Here is a 19,972-nt window from a genome sequence, read left to right as displayed (position 1 = left end):
GCCCCCTCCCATAAATCATGCTCACCAGCAGAGGGCGCAAGCACATGCCTGGCTTCTTTAAGTCACACCTCTGTGGGTGCTGGCCTTACCACATATTGTGCCAGATGACTCAAATATGTTCTCTAATTTTTCCCAAGTCTTGTTGATGAAATATCAGTGGTGATGTCCCCACCATCACCGGCCCAGGGCGCTCCTAAGTTTTTAGAATTACTGTGGCCGGCACCTGGTAGATAGACAATAAATTATTCAAGATTCCCATCAGGGGACCACAGAAGCAGCTGAGGTTTAGTTTGCATATTTGACACTTACAGTGGCAGATTAGAACCATCGCCCAGGCAGGGAGCCTTGGAAACGGGAGCTGACATTTGTCCCAGCAACCATTTAAACCAAGGAAAATACTACCAGAAGTAGCAAGACCTGGAAATCGAAGAAGCTGTCAATATCACTCTCTAACAGCAACATGGAAACCAGATTGTTAAATGCACAAGTTTAATAGCTTAGCCGCTCCAGCCAATGGAACACTGTGCTGACACGAAAGTGAGGCTGCAGAACATCCCACAAGGAGAGATGATCACAACCCAGCAGGTAGAATTCTCAAGATGCAAACAACCCCATTGAGCTTTTGCTTAAAAACATACACAGGACAGAAATCAACAGTTTAAGCTACTTTTTTTTCCTTCTTTCTGGCTCCTCCTTGCTTTATGTTCTGCAATTCACATTTATAGTTTGGTAATAAAATTATTTTTTTGCGTTTACTGGAGCCCAGATGGCTGCTTTCCTCTAACACCATCAGCCAGCACCACCAGGCCAGCGGTCTTGTAAATTAAGGCAGTGGTAATAGACGAGCCTACAACTTTCCAGGTAGTTAAAGTAATTACAAGCCTGACGAAATTTCCCAGAGCTGGTTATTAAGCGTTGACTTAACAGCTGTAAGGCTGTTGTAAAGAGACACCAGGCTCCACTTTTCCTAAAGGCCTAAAAATGGCATCAAATAAAGTATGAACAATTGTTCCGGGGAGGACCCGGTGCCCAGTCTGTCCTGAGCCTCTGTAACTTGAAACGCCTCTATCTCCTACTCCACCTTACTGACCACTGTGTGTCAACTTACTTTGCTGCCCTTGAAATGGAGTGGAATTTCAACGCAGAGTTACCCATTAGTTCCGGAGCTGAATGGAAACCTTTAATTAAATGAACCCGTTGGTCTCAAGCACATTGCTTCTCCTCCCAAAAGAGTGTAGCAAGGTTTCCCTGGCATCAGAGCTTGGTGCAATGTGACAATGGTTTCTCACTGCTTTGGCTTAAGTCATTTAAATCACCCAGGGGAACAGGCACACGCGGGCTTTTGCCTGGCTCCTACGGAACGCCTCCATCCGCAGCCCAGCGCTGCCCAGCCCAGCCAGGAGCTTGTTGGAGAAGGACTGCCAACTCCGCCCCCCGCCCCCAGGCCGCTGGAAGCCACAGAGAACTCCGAGGGTTAATCGCGTCCTGAGGTCGGGAAGCCCATCTCTGTATAAGACATGGTATTGTTTATGAAATAATAATAGTTAAAAGGGGTAACGATCTCTACTGGTCCCAGCTTGTGTGTTGGGGAGTGCTTCAATGCCACAAAAGTCTGCCAAGTGACAAAGGGGATGAAGTGATCTTTCCAGAACGTGGAAGTACAAACTGCTAGGAGGCCGATGAAGAACGACCGCACAGTGCATGGGGCTGTGTCAATCACGTGCTTGACCTCCCGTGCACTTGCAAAGGCGTGCGCTTCTGGTATCTGCCAGGGTTGCCACGCGCGGCCTGCGAACGAATAACACACAACCTGAGTGGTCGGCGACAGCTCTAAGGTGGGGCTCTCCACCGAGGAGCTACGGACCCAACCCAGTAACCAGTAATAAGGACCGGCCAATCTGTCCAGTTCTCCCCGCCCCTCCCCCCGGCAAAGCAGGGTCCGGTTAACTCGCTCGCGGCTCACACCATCATCTCGCAGACTCCACAGGCGCACCCCCACCCCACGCCCTGATGGCGAGGATTCTGCACGCACCCCCTTGTTCCCAGCGCCAGCGTGCGGAGCACACGTGCTTGCCTCCCGCACCTGGCTCCCGTGAGCACTTCCAACTCTGCCAGAAGCGGCGGCGGCGGCGGCGGCTTGGACGGCCGGCCGGGACAGGCCGACAGATCGCCGCCCCTCCGCGCGCTCGGCCCGGCTCGCCCTTCTCCTCCTCTTCCTCTTCTCCGGCCCTTTCGCCTCCCGCGCCTGCGGCTTTGTTTTCCTCCCAGGTTTCTTTACCCACACGTGACCCCGTGTTATTGCAAGGAGCGCTTGGGAGTGCGAGCGCTGGGCGCGCGCACCTATAAATACGGACGCTGGGCCGCGCGACCCACCGGCCAGGGGAGCGGCGGGCAGGCAGGCGGCCAGCGAGCAGCAGCGGCGGCAGCAGCGGCGAGCCGGGGCGCGCGTGGGGCGGGCCGCGGCGCCCCCCGCCCGAGCACCGGGGCCAGCATGACCCGCCCGCAGGGGGGCCGGGCCGCCGCGCACGCCGCCCGCGCCCCGCGCCCTGCCCAGCCCGGGTCGCCGCCGCTCGCGCACGCCGCTTAGCACTCGGCGCCGCTCGCTTCTCCCGTCTCGCGGAAATCCCGCCGCAGACGGACACAATGGCGGCGGCGGCTGCCAGCACGATCGCTCGCAGCGGCAGCGCCGGCACCGACGCCGCGGGCGCCGGCGGATTGCAGCCGCAGCCCGAGTCTGCAGCGGCCGCCGCGCCGACCCCGCCGCAGCCGCCCGATCCCCCCCGGAAGCCGCGCGTGGACCCGCGGCGGCGCCAGGCTGCGCTCTCCTTCCTCACCAACATCTCGCTGGACGGACGGCCACCGCTGCAGGACGAGGAGTGGGGCGGCGACGAGGGCGGCGCGGCCAAGCTAGGCGCCGGCAGCGCCTGCGGCGCGAGGACTCGGCTCAGCCTGCTGGCGGCGGCCGCGGAGCGGGGCGGCCCCTGCTTCCCGCAGCCTTCGCTGCTGCCGCCGCCCCTGACTCCGGGCGGCCACGCCACCGTGCCGGGTCCCGGGGCGACGCGGGCACTCGCGAGCGCGCTGGGCGCGAGCCGCGCCTCTGGGGAGCAGTGGCAGCTGCCGCGGCCCGCGCCTCCCGGCGCCTGTGCTTCGCCACAGCCGTCCGACGGGCCCGGGGACGCCGGGCAGGAGGAACTGGAGGAGGACGATGCTTTTACCAGCGTGCAGGTGCCGACGGCAGCCTTCTTGGGTTCCGGGACTCCCGGGAGCGCGAGCGGCAGTCGGAGCCGCCTCAACTCGTTCACTCAGGGAATCCTGCCCATGGCCTTCTCCAGACAGACCTCGCAGAACTACTGCTCCCTGGAGCAGCCCAGTCAGGGCGGCAGCACCAGCGCATTCGAGCAGCTGCAGAGGTCCCGGTGAGTCTCCCGGACGCGATGCGCTCCTCGCCTCCTCGCCTCCTCGCCGTCCCTGGGGCCTTGGGGTTCTGTCCGCTCCCACCTTCCTTCACGCCTCACCCAGGGCCTGAACTGCTGGCCCTAATATCAAGCCACTAAAGGGCACGGAAAAGGAAAGGTAGGGGAATCCACAGGGAGTGAGTGGTCACACGTGGGTGCCCACGTCCGGCACCCCCGAGAGCAGCTGCTGCTGAAAATGCGCCCACCCACTCACCCCCAAAGTTTATGCTAGCGGGTGCAGACCCGGCGCGCGCTCCCCAGGTGCAGCGCAACGCGGCCGGGCGCGAAGAGGAGCAGAGGGTGGGGCCTGCGGCCGGTGCCGCGCGGATGCCCACGTGCAGCCAACCTGCCTTAATCTCTCCCCAGCAGCTCCCACCAGCGGGACCCGCGCAAAGCGCTTGTTGGCATTTGCCTTTTGCTTTTCTGCGAAGCCTTAAGTTGTTTCAAATCCTTGTGCCAGCCCCACCTCCACCCCCGGGGGTGGGCATGGCAGGGCGGAGATGGGACTTTGGTGGTCCTCTAAAAGTGTGTTTGAATCAGTTAAGAGCTTGCTGTTAGCTTGTTGTCTGAAGGTGTTAGGCCTCTTGATGAATGCCTGGAACTCTGGGCCGCTTGCTGGTAGAAGGAGTCGGGTGGTGGGGGGGAGGGCTCCTTGTCCTTGTGTACTGCGAGATTAGTTGCCCCGTGAGGGTCTCCACTCATAGTTCTTTCAGCCTCCTGGGGCCTCAGGTTCCCCAGTCGTGGGAAGGGAGCATTGTGCAGGCATGGAGATGGGCAGAAACAGCATCTCTGTCCAGCCTGTGTCAGGGAAGGCCCACCTGAAGCCCAGGCTGGCTCTGAGCTGAGTAAACTTCACTTGCAATGCCCCCAAGGACCCAGGGGGCGAGCAAGCCCCAGTTGATCCAGAAGGGTGCCTAGTGGGTGAAGAAATCACCATGGTGCCTGGTCTGCAGTGCACAGGGCAGGATCCCAGGGCTGCCGTGGGGCTGGGAGCAGCAGTCCTGGAACTGCAGGGGTGAACTGTCGCCATGGGGGACAGGTGACTGAGCTGCTCTGGCGGTCCTTGTCAGGGCAAGGCAGTGTGCAGTGGCCGGTCAGCAGCCAGTAGGGAAATCCCTTGCCGCTGGGTGAGTGTGTGCAAGCGCACAACAGCTTCCAGGCAGCTGGATGTTGCTGGACACTAGCCCCCGATGTGGGAGTCAAGGCCCATCAGTCAGTGGGTCATGACTGGAGTTATAATAAACATACGTGTTGTTCTAAACCCATGTGCGGGGCTGGCGTGTGTCCTGATAGAGCGATGTGTGCGTGTGCCGAGAGCAGCTGTAACTTAGGTGAGATGGCGGTCTTTGTCCAGGACACCCGTGTCCGGTGCCTGAGGGCTCTAGTGAGGATTCCTGAGTCTAGCACTGCTCTTAGAACCTTTCAGCTGCTTCCTGCGGCCCTCCCTGCCACCTGAACCCAGGGAGATGAGTTAGTTGGTGGATGAGGCTCTCCTTCCCCTGACAGTCACATTGCTGTAACTATTTCTAGATAGTCCTTTGCGGGCAGCTTTGATAGGCATTTTATTAAAAGATGACAGCTACCCACAGCATCCGATTGGAAGTCCAGAAAAGGGAAACATACAGGGAAATTGCTTTAAGAAGGACCTTCTAAGATAGGTTGCATTGGCTGGGCAGTGGCAGTGCACTTAGCCGAGCCTAGGATGTTTTTAAGAACATTATCCGCAGCGTTCTGATCGGTGAGTTCTTGCACCTGCCTAGACAAAGTGTGGTTTAGGGCACAGGCCACAGAAGCGAGGCCAGGGCTGGCCTGTTCGGGGTCCGTTTGTGCGGTGTGCCTGCTTTTAGGAAACTGCCTGCCGGTGTAATTCCATCCAGTGCTTCTTGAAGCTTCCCTGGGATGAGGTTTAATTATGCTTTCTTTAGAGTCATTGCTTGCTATTTCAGGAATTCCACGGAATGTTGCTGCTCTAAACAGTAGACTCCAGCGGCAAGGCTTTTGCTCCGTGGTGAGGATGTCTTTTGGGACGCTCTCATCCCATCTCAGCATGTCCTGGGGCCAGTTTGGGCTCTGTTTCTGAGAAGCAGCACCTTAGGAAGGCAAAAGCTGTGGGCCTGGCCTCCTAACCTAGATCTGGCCCAGCTCTGACCAAAGGTGCTTTCTTTCTTTCTCTCTCTCTCTCTCTCTCTCTCTCTCTCTCTCTCTCTCTCTCTCTCTCTCTCTCTCTCTCTCTCTCACACACACACACACACACACACACACACACACACACACACACACACACACACACACACACACACACACACACACCACACACACACACCCTGGAAGGTCTTTGATAGGTCTTCTAGCCACCTGTAGTCCGCTTGAGTTCAGGTCTGCATTTTAGCAAGGTCCTCAGGTGATGCCCTGGATCTGAAGCCTGCCCTTCTCCCTAAATGCTGTTCCTACATCAGGCTTGCTGGGACCATGGGAGTGTTGGGATTTTGCCACAGAATATCTTGCTGTCCTTTCTAAACACTTGGAAAAGTCGTCAGTGAATCTCTGGGACTTCCAGAACTAGAAACACAGTAGGGTCATTTCTGCATGCACATCTTGGCGGCTGTGTGTCAGGGGACTGATTATACCATGCATGGGGCGAGCTACCTGTCTGTCTCTGTTCACCGTCACAGCCACCTGTGTAGCATGTCCCAGTTAGAGAGACCTCAGCTGGACCCAGACACTGGGCAGTCTGTTTGAGAAACCACACCCAGCTCTGCCCAGAGCGGGAGGCTGTGTTTTTGCCACCCCAGCGTGTCACCATGCCTTGAACACAGTAGGTCCACAAACAGCGAGCTGTTGGCTGTGCACACTGGCCAAGAAAACAGCAGGACATTTCCATGGGGTTGAATCTGTGCTCCATTTCCCAAGTCTTCCCCCAAGTTCAACCTGTTGTGATCCCCAGCTTTGTGGCTGCTTCCCACTCACTGTCTTAGGACCTGCAGAATCATTTGTTCTGGCCCTGTCAAGGCAATGGCAGGTCAGACTTGGAACTCAATAAATCTATAGCAGGCTAATCTCTAAGCTGGTGATTTTGTGTGGTTCATGAATGATGTCATAAATATCCAAATTGCTCTTGGCAGAAAAAAATGTTTCCCCACCCCTGTTTTAGGGTAACCAGCAGACTCAAATAAACAAAGGTCTTTGAGCTTCACACCCTCTCATGTTTCTCATTTCTTCTCAGCTCTTGGGACACAGGAAGGCGTTAATAGGTGACAAGGAGTATAAATTTATAAGGTTGTGTTTTTTTTAAAGATTTATTCATTTTATTACAGCCAGATATACACAGAGGAGGAGAGACAGAGAGGAAGATCTTCCGTCCGATGATTCACTCCCCAAGTGAGCCGCAACGGGCCGGTGCGCACCGATCCGAAGCCGGGAACCTGGAACCTCTTCCGGGTCTCCCACACGGGTGCAGTGATCCAATGCATTGGGCCGTCCTCAACTGCTTTCCCAGGCCACAAGCAGGGAGCTGGATGGGAAGTGGAGCTGCCGGGACCAGAACCGGCGCCCATATGGGATCCCGGGGCTTTCAAGGAGAGGACTTTAGCCGCTAGGCCACGCCGCCGGGGAAGGTTGTGTTTTGAGGCTTGCAACAGCTGGCAACCAGATGTCTAGAATCAAACCCAGGTGAACTTACCTGCCTGCCACCTGGGGTGTATAGGGGCTAGGGTGTTGTTGGGTTTTTTTGTTGTTGTTGTTGCTGTTGTTTGTTTTGGTAAGTTTTATTTTACTTTTATTTGAAAGATTTGCAAAGAGAGGAGAGGTGGAGTGAGAGGTCTTCCATCCTCAGATAGCCACGATGGCTGGAGGTGGGCTGATCCAAAGCTGGGAATCAGGAGTTGCTTCTGGTCTCCCACATTGGTGCAGGAGACCAAGGACTCAAACTATCTTCTGCTGCTTTGCCAGGTGCATTAGTAGGGTGCTGGATCAAAAAAGGGGCAGCTGAGACGAGTACCAGCGCTCATGTGGGATGCAGGCACCACAGGCTGAGGCTTAACCAACTGTGCCTTGGCGTTGACCCCCCCCCCCCCGAGTATTTTAAAGTCACCTGGGTTCATGTGGGATGTGTGGACAATGAGGTCATCAGTGGGAGAAGGGCATGCCGTGAGCCAGTGCCCCATGCCTCTGGTGCTAATGCTGGTGTGGCTGTCTGATCCTGGGCAGGTGCCCCATGCCTGGGAGAGCCTTGGGAAGGTTTCCCACAACCCCCCTGCCCCCCAATGCCCCTAGCTGACTGTTTGTGGTCCTCATTGAAGGCTGTAGGAGCCCGGGCCTCTTGATGTTAGTGTGCTGAGTGGCACCTGGGGGTCTCTGAAAAGGCAGGTTCTACAGCTCATCCGGCTCCCTGGGATGCAGGTGGACCACATTCAGAAGTGATGCTTCACCCCATGCCTGTCCTAAGGCAAGGTGGGGGGACTGGAGGTCAGAGACTGGAAGCCCCTTGCTTTAATGCCATTCATGCCATTGCTCATCCTTCTCCCTGTCACTCAGCCCTGCCTCTCTAGAGGGAGAAACCAGGTCCCTATTTTGCTAACTCCAGACTCAGAGTGTTCCCTGAAAGGAAAGCCAGAGCTGACCTTCCCACAGCAATGCTCAGTGCTGGCCAGTGCGTAGGGAGGGCAGGAAGTTCATGCTGCTTTCTGCTCCGTGGGCAGGGTGATAGAGGCCTCTATGCGCTGTGCACCACCTACCTGGCTGCTGGCACACCAGACTTACACCTGGATTTTGCCCCTCTTCGGGAAGAGTTGCTAGGTACGAGAGGGTCAAGAGCAGGTTGAGAGGGAATATGGGTGAGCCTGCTGACCTGGTGTGGGGTCAGCATTTCCTGCCAGGCCAAGGAGTTCTGTGACCTGGGAGAGTAAAGGAAAGGGCTGGGGCTTGGGCTCTGCAGGCCTACCCTGCCAGGTGTCCCAGTCCTGTGGGCCACTGAGTGGCCTGGCACTGGATAACCTTGCAGAAGAACTAGACAAGCAGTAGTAGCGTTCACCTTGGATGGCAGGGTAGGCACTGGTGATGGGCCTCCCCTCTTGTGCTCTTGGACAGTGAGGGGTCAGGCCTGGACTGAGAACTAGAAAAGACCCCCACATGGGAGACTGGGAAGAAGCATACAGTTCCTGACTTCAGATCAGCTCAGTGCCAACCGTTGTGGCCATTTTGAGAGAGTGAACCAACAGATGGAAGATTTCTCTGAGTCTCTCCTTTACTCTGTGAATCTGCCTATACAATAAACATAAATAAATCTTTAAAAAAAAAAAGAGGTGCCACCATGCTAGATGCAGCAGAGAGAGAGGTCAGAAGCCAGCCTGTTTCTGTTGGATGGTGGAAATCAACAGGCACCATGGGGTGCAGGGGGTGGGTTGGGTTGGGGGAAGCTCACTGCCTAAGTCTCCACTGGGGCATTTGCCCTGTAGGACACAAAATTGTTCAAAGACCTGGAGGCAGCCTTGGGATTCTGGAGTTCCTTCCTGTTTATTGCAAGTCTGAGATGGTACCTCGCCCCAGGGCCCCTCAGCCTGATTCACTGGGGCTTTCTGGCTGCAGATTCCTCCAGGCCCAAGAGAAGGTGTCTGCTGCAGCAGAGCTGGGCAGCAGTTGCCCTCAGTGACCTCAGAGCTTCCCTGTGCACTGTGGTTTTCTTAGAGCTCTCCCTGGCTGTCCCCCAGGGTGTTATCTCTCTGCAGGAGGGGCCCAGAGGCCAGATCTGGGAAACAGGTTCTTTAGACTTCCAGCATCCCCTGCCTCAGTTCGGCCCCATCACCTGCAGGGCTCAGTGTGATTCAGAGCAGCAGGAAGATGAACCTGGCACCCCAAGGGGTGAAGTCTGCAGCTCTGCCGTTTGTTCACTCTGTTCTCATCTGTGCAGTGGGCTTGCTAATCCTGTTTCCCCCCAGAGAACGTGTGCTCCAGCCCGAGTTACCTGTCCGTTGTGCATACGCAACACCATCTTGGAAGCAGCCCTGCCTGCCGGGGCGTGTGCTGTCTTTGGTTCTACTGGGGCTACAGCAACAGACTGGAGTGGTTGTGATGGTGATTATGCAATGTCCTGAGCTATTTACTCCCGGATTTCTCAGGAGGAGCCTGCCACCTGCTGCTGGCCCTGGCTCTGGACCTGGTGGGTTCAGGCTTCTCCTGAGAGGCTGACCATCCTTTCTCTCCAGGCTGCCAGAGGGGCCTTTCCAAAACTCACCTCTGATCCTGCCCGCCTTGGATTCCTGTGGTTGTTCCCACCCGCCACTGCCATCAGCTGCTCCCTGATGTAGCCTGTGAAGCCTGTCCCTATGCTGACTTTACTGAAGCTGTGCCCAGGCCTCCTTGTGACATTCCCAAGCTCCTCTCACTGAGGCCCAGGAAATGAATTACCCAAAAGGTGTCCACCTCCTTGAAGAGCCACCTGTTCATCACCTCCGATGGATTTTCCATCTCCCGAGTCTGTGTGCCCCAGCCTAATGCTGGCCTTCCCAATGGTTAGGGCTTGGAGATGGGTACATCCTGGACCTGGATGTTGCTAAATGCACCTTACCCCCCCCCCCCCCCCCCCGTTTTAGCCACCATGGTTTACAAATACGCAACAATGGGGCCTCGATACAGCACACCAAGCCCCGCTGGGCACCAGAGGCAATGCCACACGCTTTTTTGTCCTATGGTCCCCTTTAAGGGATCTGCAAAATGGCATTGTTGAAGGATGTTACACACCAAAGCTCTGGTTGGAATCTGAATGCTGGTGATGGGAATTGCCCCCAAGGTCACCAAGGCCTCCAGCCCTCCTCATTGAGTACCAGCCCATGTGCAGTTAGAAAACCCAGCTTTGCAGAGACTGGAGGCTCGACATCACATGTAGGCCTCATAAAATCATTAGATACTATTTGTGTTGCAAACACTGTGGAATGTTGTGTTTTTATTTTTGTTTGGTTTCCAGAAGCCTCCAAGAATGTGCCATCCATCGACTTCCTGGGACATCTTTTCCTTTTTGTGTTTATCATTTGGATAATTGCATAGTTTATACTTAACAAGGTTACCATGAATGTGGTTTGGGGTTTATTGCTGCACATTTAGTCACAGAAAGCTTGGAAAGGCAGCGTGCGAACACTGGTTCTCTGGGCCTTGGAGTGGTGCAGTGCCGCGGGGTGCGTGAGACCTGGTGTGGTGCGGTGCCGCGGGGTGCGCGAGACCTGGTGTGGTGCGGTGCCGCGGGGTGCGCGAGACCTGGTGTGGTGCGGTGCCGCGGGGTGCGCGAGACCTGGTGTGGTGCAGTGCCGCGGGGTGCGTGAGACCTGGTGTGGTGCGGTGCCGCGGGGTGCGCGAGACCTGGTGTGGTGCGGTGCCGCGGGGTGCGCGAGACCTGGTGTGGTGAGATCACCTATGCGGACCAGAGTACTGTCTACCCAAAAGGTGGGTTTTTATCTGAAAGACATTTTGCTCGTTATTTACAAATATTATTTATAAACAGGAATGCCTACTTTGATAGTTTTAAGAGGATGGGAGGGGCCATGTAAGGTCCTGAAAGATAAACTCTGCTGCTTTAACGGCCGTTGGTGCGTGGTGGGGTCAGGCAGTCCTGATCTATTGTAAAGTTGAAAACGCCGAGTGAATCATGGAGAAGGGAAATAAGATTAAGCATTTGAGGCACTTGTGGGATGCGATGTATCCAGCAGATAACATTTGAAGTAATTTCCTGGGTGTTTTGCAGCTGACAGTGTACTTACTGTCTTGTAGATTTTTACATCAAGTCATTTCAAAAAGGCGGTGTGGTGGCAGCTTGGTGGATGAAGTCAGGGAGCTGGAATTTGGAGTCTGACTTCCAGTTCTAGGTTGGAGATTTTAATCAAGAACCTCACCATAGCTGCATCCCTTAGTGGGATTCTTGGTAGTTTGTTTTGTTTTGTTTTTTCTAAATGCTGTAAAATTGTACTGCCCTTCCTGGTCCAAATCTCCCACTTTTGTATATTTGTCAGCCTCAGGAGAGTGGAATTGCTAGGGCCTGGTCCTTTCATTCTGGATCTGTGGGCTCAAGTCATTCAAGGTCATCAAAAGTACAAAGAAAGTCAAGATACAAAGAAACACTGTGCCGTGGGGTTGGCTGCCCGGGGCTTCGTCCTCCGGGGAGGAAGCTGATTTTCACATGATAAACCAGGACAGCCATGGGGATGAAAAATTTTCCCATCACTTCTGCTCTCATCCACGTGGCAAGTTTGGGCTCAGTTCTTCCCCTGGGGAACCCTTTCCTCGTCCCTGAGGCTTGACCAGTTTCTCAGCTACCAAGAGAGCGTGTAAAGACCCCACTTTGGAGTCATATCAAGGACCCCTGGATGAAACCATCTGCAAGCCCTGGCCCCTGGGAAGGCCAACATTGGGCTGGGACACGCAGACTCGGGGAGATGGAGGACAGTTGGAGGTGCGGGTGCTGAACAGACGGGCTCTTCAAGGAGGCAGACAGCTCAGTTCCCGGGCCTCAGTGGGAGGTTGGAGTACGAGGAGAGCCAGGGACAGGAGTGGTCTGAAGGCAGGGCAGTGGCGTGTGGCTGTCGCCAAGATGCTCACCTTTCCCCTGGAAGTCCAGTAGCTGCCTGGCTTCGGGATGTGCTGCGCCTGTATTGCTGTCTGTGTCCCTGAAGTGCTTCGTGTCCTGGCTCTCCAGCTTTTCCCCTAGTAGTATGTGCGGGGTTAAATGGTGCCACTCAGCATTCTTGTCCTCCTGGGTGAGACCTCAAGAGTATAAACTTGGTGGATGTGTGAAGATGAGGCCCCACAGGGTCAGGGTGGACCTGGTGTCCTGTGGACTCAAGCAGCAAGTAGAGGGCCTTAGTGAAAATGGTGACGGGAGTGACGTAAGGAAGGCAGCCACCTCCTGAAGCTGGAAGCACAGGGAAAGCTTCCCCCAACCAGGCTTCAGGGAAGCTGTCCCTGCTCACACCTCCATCATCTGCATCTCCATCCTGGTGTGTGACACCTGCAGTGGCCCCAGGGAGGTGGCATTTCTGAGCACCACTGCCCAGTTTTCCACAGGGATAACCCTGCATCCTTCTCCCTCACCAGTGGGCAAACCCAGAAGTCACAGTACCAGGACTGAGTAGGAGCAGAGGGAGGAGTGGAATAAAGCAAACAGTGCAGCCAACACTTCCGCTCTGCTCACTTCCTTGGTGTGGCTGCAGACCTGAATCAGCAGCAGCAGCAGCGGCCAGAACTTGTCAGAGGTGGTTCCCAGCACAGACCTGGGCACCCAAAACCCTGAGGCAGGCCTTCCCTGCTCCCCACAGTCCCTGTCAGCTCAGCTTCTAGGTGCATCTGATGTCATTTCTGGTTTGGGGCAGCTGCTGAAGGCAAAGCCTCCTGAGCTTCAGCTGGCCTGCACCTTCGGACGGCTGGCATGTGTCTGGTGTGTTTATTGTGAAGTAGCCCTCCAAAGCATTATTTCAGTGCTTCTCAGGGCACACCATGCCCCGAGCAAGGCTCTGCTGAGAGCCCAGGGAATTGGGGTTCGGGGGTTCCCGGAACCACCTCCGAGCACTCCCACCCGGGGCTCACCCCTCCCTAGGCCTCCCTGTGCAGGTGGAGCTGGTGAGCTTCTAGGTTCAGCTTGGATGAATTCCTTTCCCTTTGGCTTTCTCTGCTACCTGCTTCCTCGCATGCCTGGTCCCTTACCTGTGTCCTAGAGCATCGCCTCATCCCTCAGCTATGTTTCCAAGTACTCAAATGTTTTGTTGTTTAAGCAAGCACTGGGAGATGAGCTCAGAATTGGGTCCCCGGTCTTCATGGCTGTTTAGTGCCTAGGATGGGAGGTAGACAAAAAGCAAGTGGAATTCTGGAGGATTCTCAATAAGAGAATGCTGAGGTCTGAGCATGTCCACCATTTTCAGAGAATGAGAACAGCCTTCCCAAGAAGGGGGGCAGGTGTCTGTGTAGCCATGAGAGGTTAAGGTACCTGACCGAAGGAAGAGCAAGAGGCCAGAGTGGTTGGAACTCAGTAAGCACAGGTACCCGGGACTGAGGTGAGGCCCAAGATTAGGCAGGGGCCTTATAAAGCCAAGGGTTGGCTCTTCCTAAGTGACATCTAGTGGCATCTAGCCACCAGAGTCACACGTAGGTGAGGAATGAGCTGGAAAAAGACAGGTATGCACTGGGGAGTCTCCTGCCAAGAGACAGCAGCGCCTGGGCAGGGGTGGAAACAGCAAGGGGCCGACGGGGTCAGGGGGCACGTAGGAGATAGGCAGGCAGAGCTTTTGTCCAATCAGAGGCTCAGCAGCCGACAGGTGTGGTGCCTGTTGGATCCTGTCAGCCTGTTACGAGTGCCATAGTGGATTTGACACTAGGTGGTAGGGACCCTGGACCACAGAAGGCTGTTTCTGGAGGTGACTGCTAAGCTGGGGTCTGAGAGTAGAGCAGTATCCAGGACTGGCAATTGTTCAGGGCTGGGCAGGCAGGGGTAGCAGTAGGCGTCAGCTGGTTAGGAGTTGGCGGCTACCTTGGACCCTGGTGGTGGTGGTTGGGGTAGGGGGTACAGGAGAAGCAAGTGGACTCCAGAGATGTTGGATGCAGTGGGATGAGTTTGGAGCTGAGTTGGATGTGGAAGGCAGGGCCAGAGGGGGACATTAAGGAAACCCCTGGGATTCTGGAGTGTAGACCGGCTAGATGGCAGGGCTGGCCTGGGATGGGAGAAGAGTGTGGCACAACATTATGTTAAGGGTGAAAAACAGCTATCTAGGAGACCAGCTGAAGCTGCCTCTTTCTTCTCGTTGTCCTCTGTCCCTCTCTAACCTTGAGCTTGAGGTGATAGTTCCATGGGGTCAGAAACAGTGTTTTGATTGAGATCATGTACCAAAGGGCTTCCCTTTTTCTTCCAAAGAAGTGAATAATGCGTGTGCTTAGGGAATGTCACAGATTTTCATTCACTTGCAACTTATTTAATCTAAAATTTCAATACTTTCTTTAGAAATTTCTTCAGAAAGCTGTTATCCATTTTATTTGAGACAGAGAGAGAGAGAAAAAACGAACGTCTTCTAATGGTTTACTCCCCGATACTTGGTCAGGGATGGGCCGGGCTAAAATCTGAAACTGCATCTGTGTCTACCACGTGGGTGGCAGGGAGCCAGCTGATGGAGCCTTCGTCTCTGCCCCTCTGGCTGTGCACTAGCAGACACCTGGATCAGAAGCCCTCTAATAGGGGACCCAGAACCTCAAATGGTGACTTAGCTGCAGTCCCTGCCACTCCAGTAATTCCTTCTAAGGTAACATTTATTGTATCAGTTAGACAAAAAATAACCCAAGTCAGTTTTCATTCATTTAATTAGAAAGATACAGAATTTCTGTCCATTAAAGAAAACATCCTTGAGTAAGATTGTGAGGTTTCCCAAGCAATTCCTAGTTGAACTTGCACTTAAAACCAATTTCCAAGTGCTGGAGTATGAGGGAACCTGAAGGGAGAACCACACTCCAAGAGAAGATGCCTTCCGGAAGCCATGCCCTCCATGTGCCATGCAACTGTGCAAGCTCCTGGGGCACATCGGTTCCCAGGGAGGCACTGTACTTCTGCCATGCTTGTGTCTGTCCTGTTTTTACTGGTGGCTTTTGCCATCTTGGTATGTGTATTGAGCCCTTTATAAGCCTATGAAGCTGTGTGGGACTCGCTTCTCATCCCGTCTGTGGCTGTAGGTGGATCTCTGAGTCTCCCAGCACTCACTCATCCCCAGGAAAGAGGAGGAGATTGTATTGAGTGGTTAGGCCCGACCCTCATGGTGTGGCTGCGAAAAGCTAATCTAATCAGCTCTGCAAATCACTGATCCCAAGACCTAGGATGCATGCGCTTTGTGATATGTCCCAGTGTGATTTTTTTTTAAATAAAGATTTATTTATTTAATTGAAAGCGGGAAAGACTGAGAAATCTTCCATCCACTGATTCATTCCTCAGATGGCCACAACAGCCAGGACTAGACCAGGCTGAAGCCAAGAGATTGATCAAGGTATCCCATGGTAGAGTTCTTGGGCCATCTTCTGCTTTTCTCAGGCCATTAGGAGAGAGCTGAATCAGACCTGGAACAGCCAGGACACAAACTGGTGCCCACATTGATGTGTTGTTGCTGGTGAGAATGTCATGTGCTATACTACAATTCTAGCCATACCTGGTGTGACTCTGAATCCCAGACACCTTGCTTGTGCTTTGCAGGTGTCCCAGGGGCTGCTGCCTCCTGATAAAGAAAGGACTCTGAATTTAGAGAGTTGACTTTTCCCACCACATCAGAGCTGTGACTGTCTATGGAGACCATGTTCCTGCTGCTCCACTCTTGCTCTTGGGCACGTGTAGCCTTTTAAGGAACAAGGTTGATGACCTTCCTGGGCAGCATGAGTTTGGTTTTAGGACCCAGGAGGTGCACCTGTGCATCTATACTGATGGACGCTTCCACTGGGATGGCCATGCTCCTTACCTGTCTCTGTTGATGGGAAACTACTGTGTGAATATGGAATGGCTTTGTCAGATTTTTCAGACTGAACCTATTTGCTACAAATATGAGTGAGTAGTAGGGGCCAGGCAAGTTGGAAGCAGTGGGAAGGATAGATTTCATACTAATCATCCCATGATTGCTGTGTGTATTTCACAGGGTTGGCAAGATTTTAGCTGGAGAGCTCAGACGGAGGTGTTACAATCGTTCTGTGGAACCTTCGCTCTTTTGGAGCCAGGAAAATACAAATCAAGCCTGAAATATAAGGAAATGAGTAAGATACAGGCATGGGGGACCTGGAATTAAAAAAAAAAAATGTCCATGGGCGCTTAGCTTTGATTTTATATCGTCCCAAAGTGGTACCAAATGCCTGTGTTTCGGACAAACTCTCACCCCGATTGTAGATTGTAAGTGGGAAAACAAACCTTTTGCCATTTGGAGTGCCAGTTGATATCTTAGAAGTTTTTTCATGTTTTCAAAGGGAAAATAATCCATATTGCAGGCCCAGAAAGCAGAACTTCTATGAATGGCAATTAACAGGAGATGCCCAGAGGAGGAAGTCTCCAGTTTCTCTTTATAACCCAAGCAGAAGTAATTGAGGTGACATTTTATTAGCGTTGGCATCTCCCGCTCGTGCTGGGAGTTAAATCAGCTTGATGTAGCTGCATCCAGAGCCAGGAGCTCCGTTTTCATCTGCTTCAGGTGCAGGGTAGAGAAGACATGTAGTGTCCCAGGGTGGAGCTGTGGTTCCTTGTACAGTGGGAGCCCAGAGTTTTAGGTGTCTCACAGCACAATGTTCTCCTGGTGTGCTGGAAATGGACTTTGGGTTTGGAGCTTCAGCTTTGGTCTCCTTATCCTGCAGATTATTTTTCTTGCTGGTGTTTGAAGTCTTCCAAAATGAGTTGGAATGGGCCTCCAGTCCCTCATTTCCCTTCCCCAGTACCTGAGCGCCACCTTAGAGGGGCCACCCTGGGTTCCTGGAGAAGTGGTCCGAGGGTCACCTGGTGCCCAGGAAAGCTGATTCTGTGAGCTGGCTCAGGGCTGGGATGTGGTCAGGCTTTGGTGAAAATCACTCTGAGTCAGCCCGGAAAAGAAGAGTGTTCCAGCGTATGCCAGCAGGGTGGCTGGAGGGCGCTCTGAGTGGAGTGATGGATGTGCTGGGGAGGGCCCACCTGTCCCCCAAACAGGTCTGGGTACAGTAGCCCCCAGCCCCCCACTCCTTCAGCATGGGGGGTACACTCCAAGACCCTCAGTGGCTGCCTGCAACATAGAGATTGAGCCCTGTGTACAGCATGGTGGAGTTTTAATGTATTAGGCGCAGGAAGAGATTTGTGACTATGAATCACAGAACCATTATCGGGGCGTCGCATAGGAGCCACTTGAACTCATGCACTGTGAGACCTAGTCGGTTAGTATGATAACTGAATGCTGCATGAGGAGTGAAAGGGAAGGTTGCAAACCCAGCATGGCTACATGGGACAGAGGGACGCACCAGGTCCCAGGCAGGCCAGTGCTGAAGGGAGCAAGGCCTCATCATGGTACTTACATTTTTTCTTTTTTATTTTTTGGTGTATAATTAAAACCTTATTAATTATATTTCTTATTTCTGAAATTTCCCATGTTGAATTTTGGGTCCACAGCTACCTGTCAGTAGCTGAGACCACGGAAGGCAGAACTGCTTATCGGGGATGTGATACTCCTATGTCTCCTCCAGCAGCTGGGATGGTAGACTCTCCCATGTGCTGAGGAAGGAACCCCAAGGCCCAGGGGAACAGAGGCTGCACTGACTTGTGAGGTGTGAGTTGGTTGGGATGACAGAGTGAGGACCCTTGGTGCTGCACTGATCCTAGCCTGAGCTTCTGCCCAGAGCATCTGAGGGCATGAACGCAGTGTACTCCAGGCCCACTACTTCTCCCTGGAGCCATAGCTTCCTCTCTGTTGGCCTCTGGGTAAGTAGATTTCTAGTTCAGAACTCCTAGCTGGTTGAGTCGACGTGTGTCACTGTAGTTTGTTGCGTGAAGGTGCTGTGAACATCAAGTTGGGGAATTTGACAGCCTTGCTGAGGGAGGCAGTGCATAGAGGGGCAGATTCCTGGAGCCATTGGTGAGCTGATTTTCATCATTTGATCAGCACATAGCCTTTTCTCTGTTTAATATGCCTTTTAAAATTTTTATTTGAAGGATGGAATTTGAGAAGAGAGGAGAGAGAAAATCTTCATCCACTGCATCCCCAGATGGCTGCAACAGCCAGGGTTAGATCAGGTCAGAACCTGGAGCTTCATCCCTGTCTCCCTGAGTGCAGGGGCCCAAACACTTTTCCAAGCTGTTCATTAGCAGGGGGCTGGATCAGAAGTGGAGCAGCCAAGACCTAACCAGCACCCAGATGGGATGCCAGAGCTGCAGGTGGCAGCTATGCCTTAACACCAGCTCCAGGGGTTCTTTTGGTACATTCTGTTGATTTTTAGTAGAACTTACACAGAACAGCAGTATCGCTCATCTGAATGACATTTGTAGCCATGTTTTCTACCAAAGGCATACCAGTGGCTTTGAGCTCCACCCAGACAGTATTTCAACACTGTGTTTGGAACCATTTAAACAGTGGAGTCAGGGCCAGCATGATGTACAGTAGATTTATCCACTGCAGGCATCCCACATGGGTGCAGGTTCTAGGATGGGGTTCCAGGTTCCTGGCTTCCCAGCTGTTGCAGCCATTTGGGAAGTGAACCAGTGGGTGGAAGATCTCTGTGGCTTCCTCCCTCTGTGACTACATTTTACATAAATTGGCAGGGGATGGAATCATGGTTGGCAAAAATGCAAAATGTAGTAGTCATTGACTGAGTGGAGAGCATCAGCTATGCGTGTTGGGTGACTGCAGAAGATCTGGCCATAAGCCAACATGACAGTCCTTAGCAAGCCTCCATTGTTGCAGATGGAATACCAGACAGACCTATTGCAGATGCTTCTGAAGGTACTTGCAGTGTGCCTTCGCCACCCCTAGATTTGGTGTCCTGGGAGGAGTCTGTCTGCTTTACAGAGGCCTGTCTTAGGTGAGCCCATGTGTTCCTTGACCCTCCCATGACATGGGAAGCATTCACCTTGGAGGGACAGTGAAATGGCACCTGGTCTCTTCCCTCCTGCTATGCCAGCAACCAAGACCCACAAGAGGACAAGCACCGCAAATGGCAAAGTTAGGTGTCAAAGTCACATTGACTTGCCGTTTGCAGAGCGATCTTCCCAGGGCTTTCTGTAGGATTTAGCTAGATGAGCAGCCGCAGGAGCCAGACTTCCCAGCCTGTGATCCCAGCTCTGCTTGGAGCTGTTTATAAATAAAACAAACTCTTCCTGACCCTTGATTTCCTTATTTGTGAACTGAAGATGGTAAGGACCTGGATGACCCTCGGGACCGAGGGCAGACCATGGTGAATTCCTTCACGGTTCAAAGCTAAGCAGGGTGCCTGGCACCCAGTGGGCACTCTGAGTGCTTGGCAGGCATGGGGCATTTAGTTCAGTCGCTGTTCAGGAAGTGCGTGCTGAGCCCCATCCAACGAGGGCGCCAAATAAATGAGGGAAATGATTGTCATTGCACAGCCCCGAGCCAAGAAGGGATTTTGTAATTTTCCAGGCCTTTTGATCCATTTGGACTGCACAGTTCGGGTCCGGAAAATGTGCTTTAGAGCTTGATGCCTGCAGTTCTGACGATCAGCTGTGGTCAGCAGTCGGCAAATCAAGCCAAGCTTGATCAGAGCTGGGGTATTTCGGAGTGGACAGCCAATCAGATGAACCAAACCTGCTGGGTTGGACTGTCCCTGCCTTGAACTTGTGAAACCCAGAGAAGTGCAAAATGCAGGCAGGAGCTGTCACAGGACAGTTTGTGATTAGTCACAGAAAGGAGTCTCCTGCCATCCCAGCTCCCACCTTAGTAGCTACTTAGCTGAAAGCTACGAGTCACTCTGTTGTTTTCAACGCCCAGCATCTGGGACAGATGTTAGTAAAAGGCAGCTGGATGTGCCCCGCAGGGCTGGGGACTGGAGAGCCTTGTCCCAGG

General features: G+C 53.6%; 1 protein-coding gene across 2 annotated transcripts in view; it reads left to right on the top strand.

Moving 5' to 3' along the window:
* Positions 1–2,240: 2,240 nt before the first annotated feature.
* CABLES1 (Cdk5 and Abl enzyme substrate 1) overlaps positions 2,241–19,972 on the top strand; it is a 94,208-nt gene continuing 76,476 nt past the window's right edge. Inside the window, exon 1 of one of the 2 annotated variants that reach the window (XM_058676864.1) lies at positions 2,241–3,416. In XM_058676864.1, coding sequence (XP_058532847.1) covers positions 2,644–3,416 — 773 coding nt within the window. In that variant the 5' untranslated portion in view covers positions 2,241–2,643. The remainder of the gene's footprint in view (positions 3,417–19,972) is intronic. The other variant, XM_004579709.3, reaches the window with a different exon arrangement.

This window comes from Ochotona princeps, chromosome 18 (genome assembly GCF_030435755.1).
Source record: "Ochotona princeps isolate mOchPri1 chromosome 18, mOchPri1.hap1, whole genome shotgun sequence".
Taxonomy (NCBI): domain Eukaryota; kingdom Metazoa; phylum Chordata; class Mammalia; order Lagomorpha; family Ochotonidae; genus Ochotona; species Ochotona princeps.
Note: the sequence above shows the minus strand (reverse complement) of the source record. Positions and strands in the feature narration are given on the sequence as shown.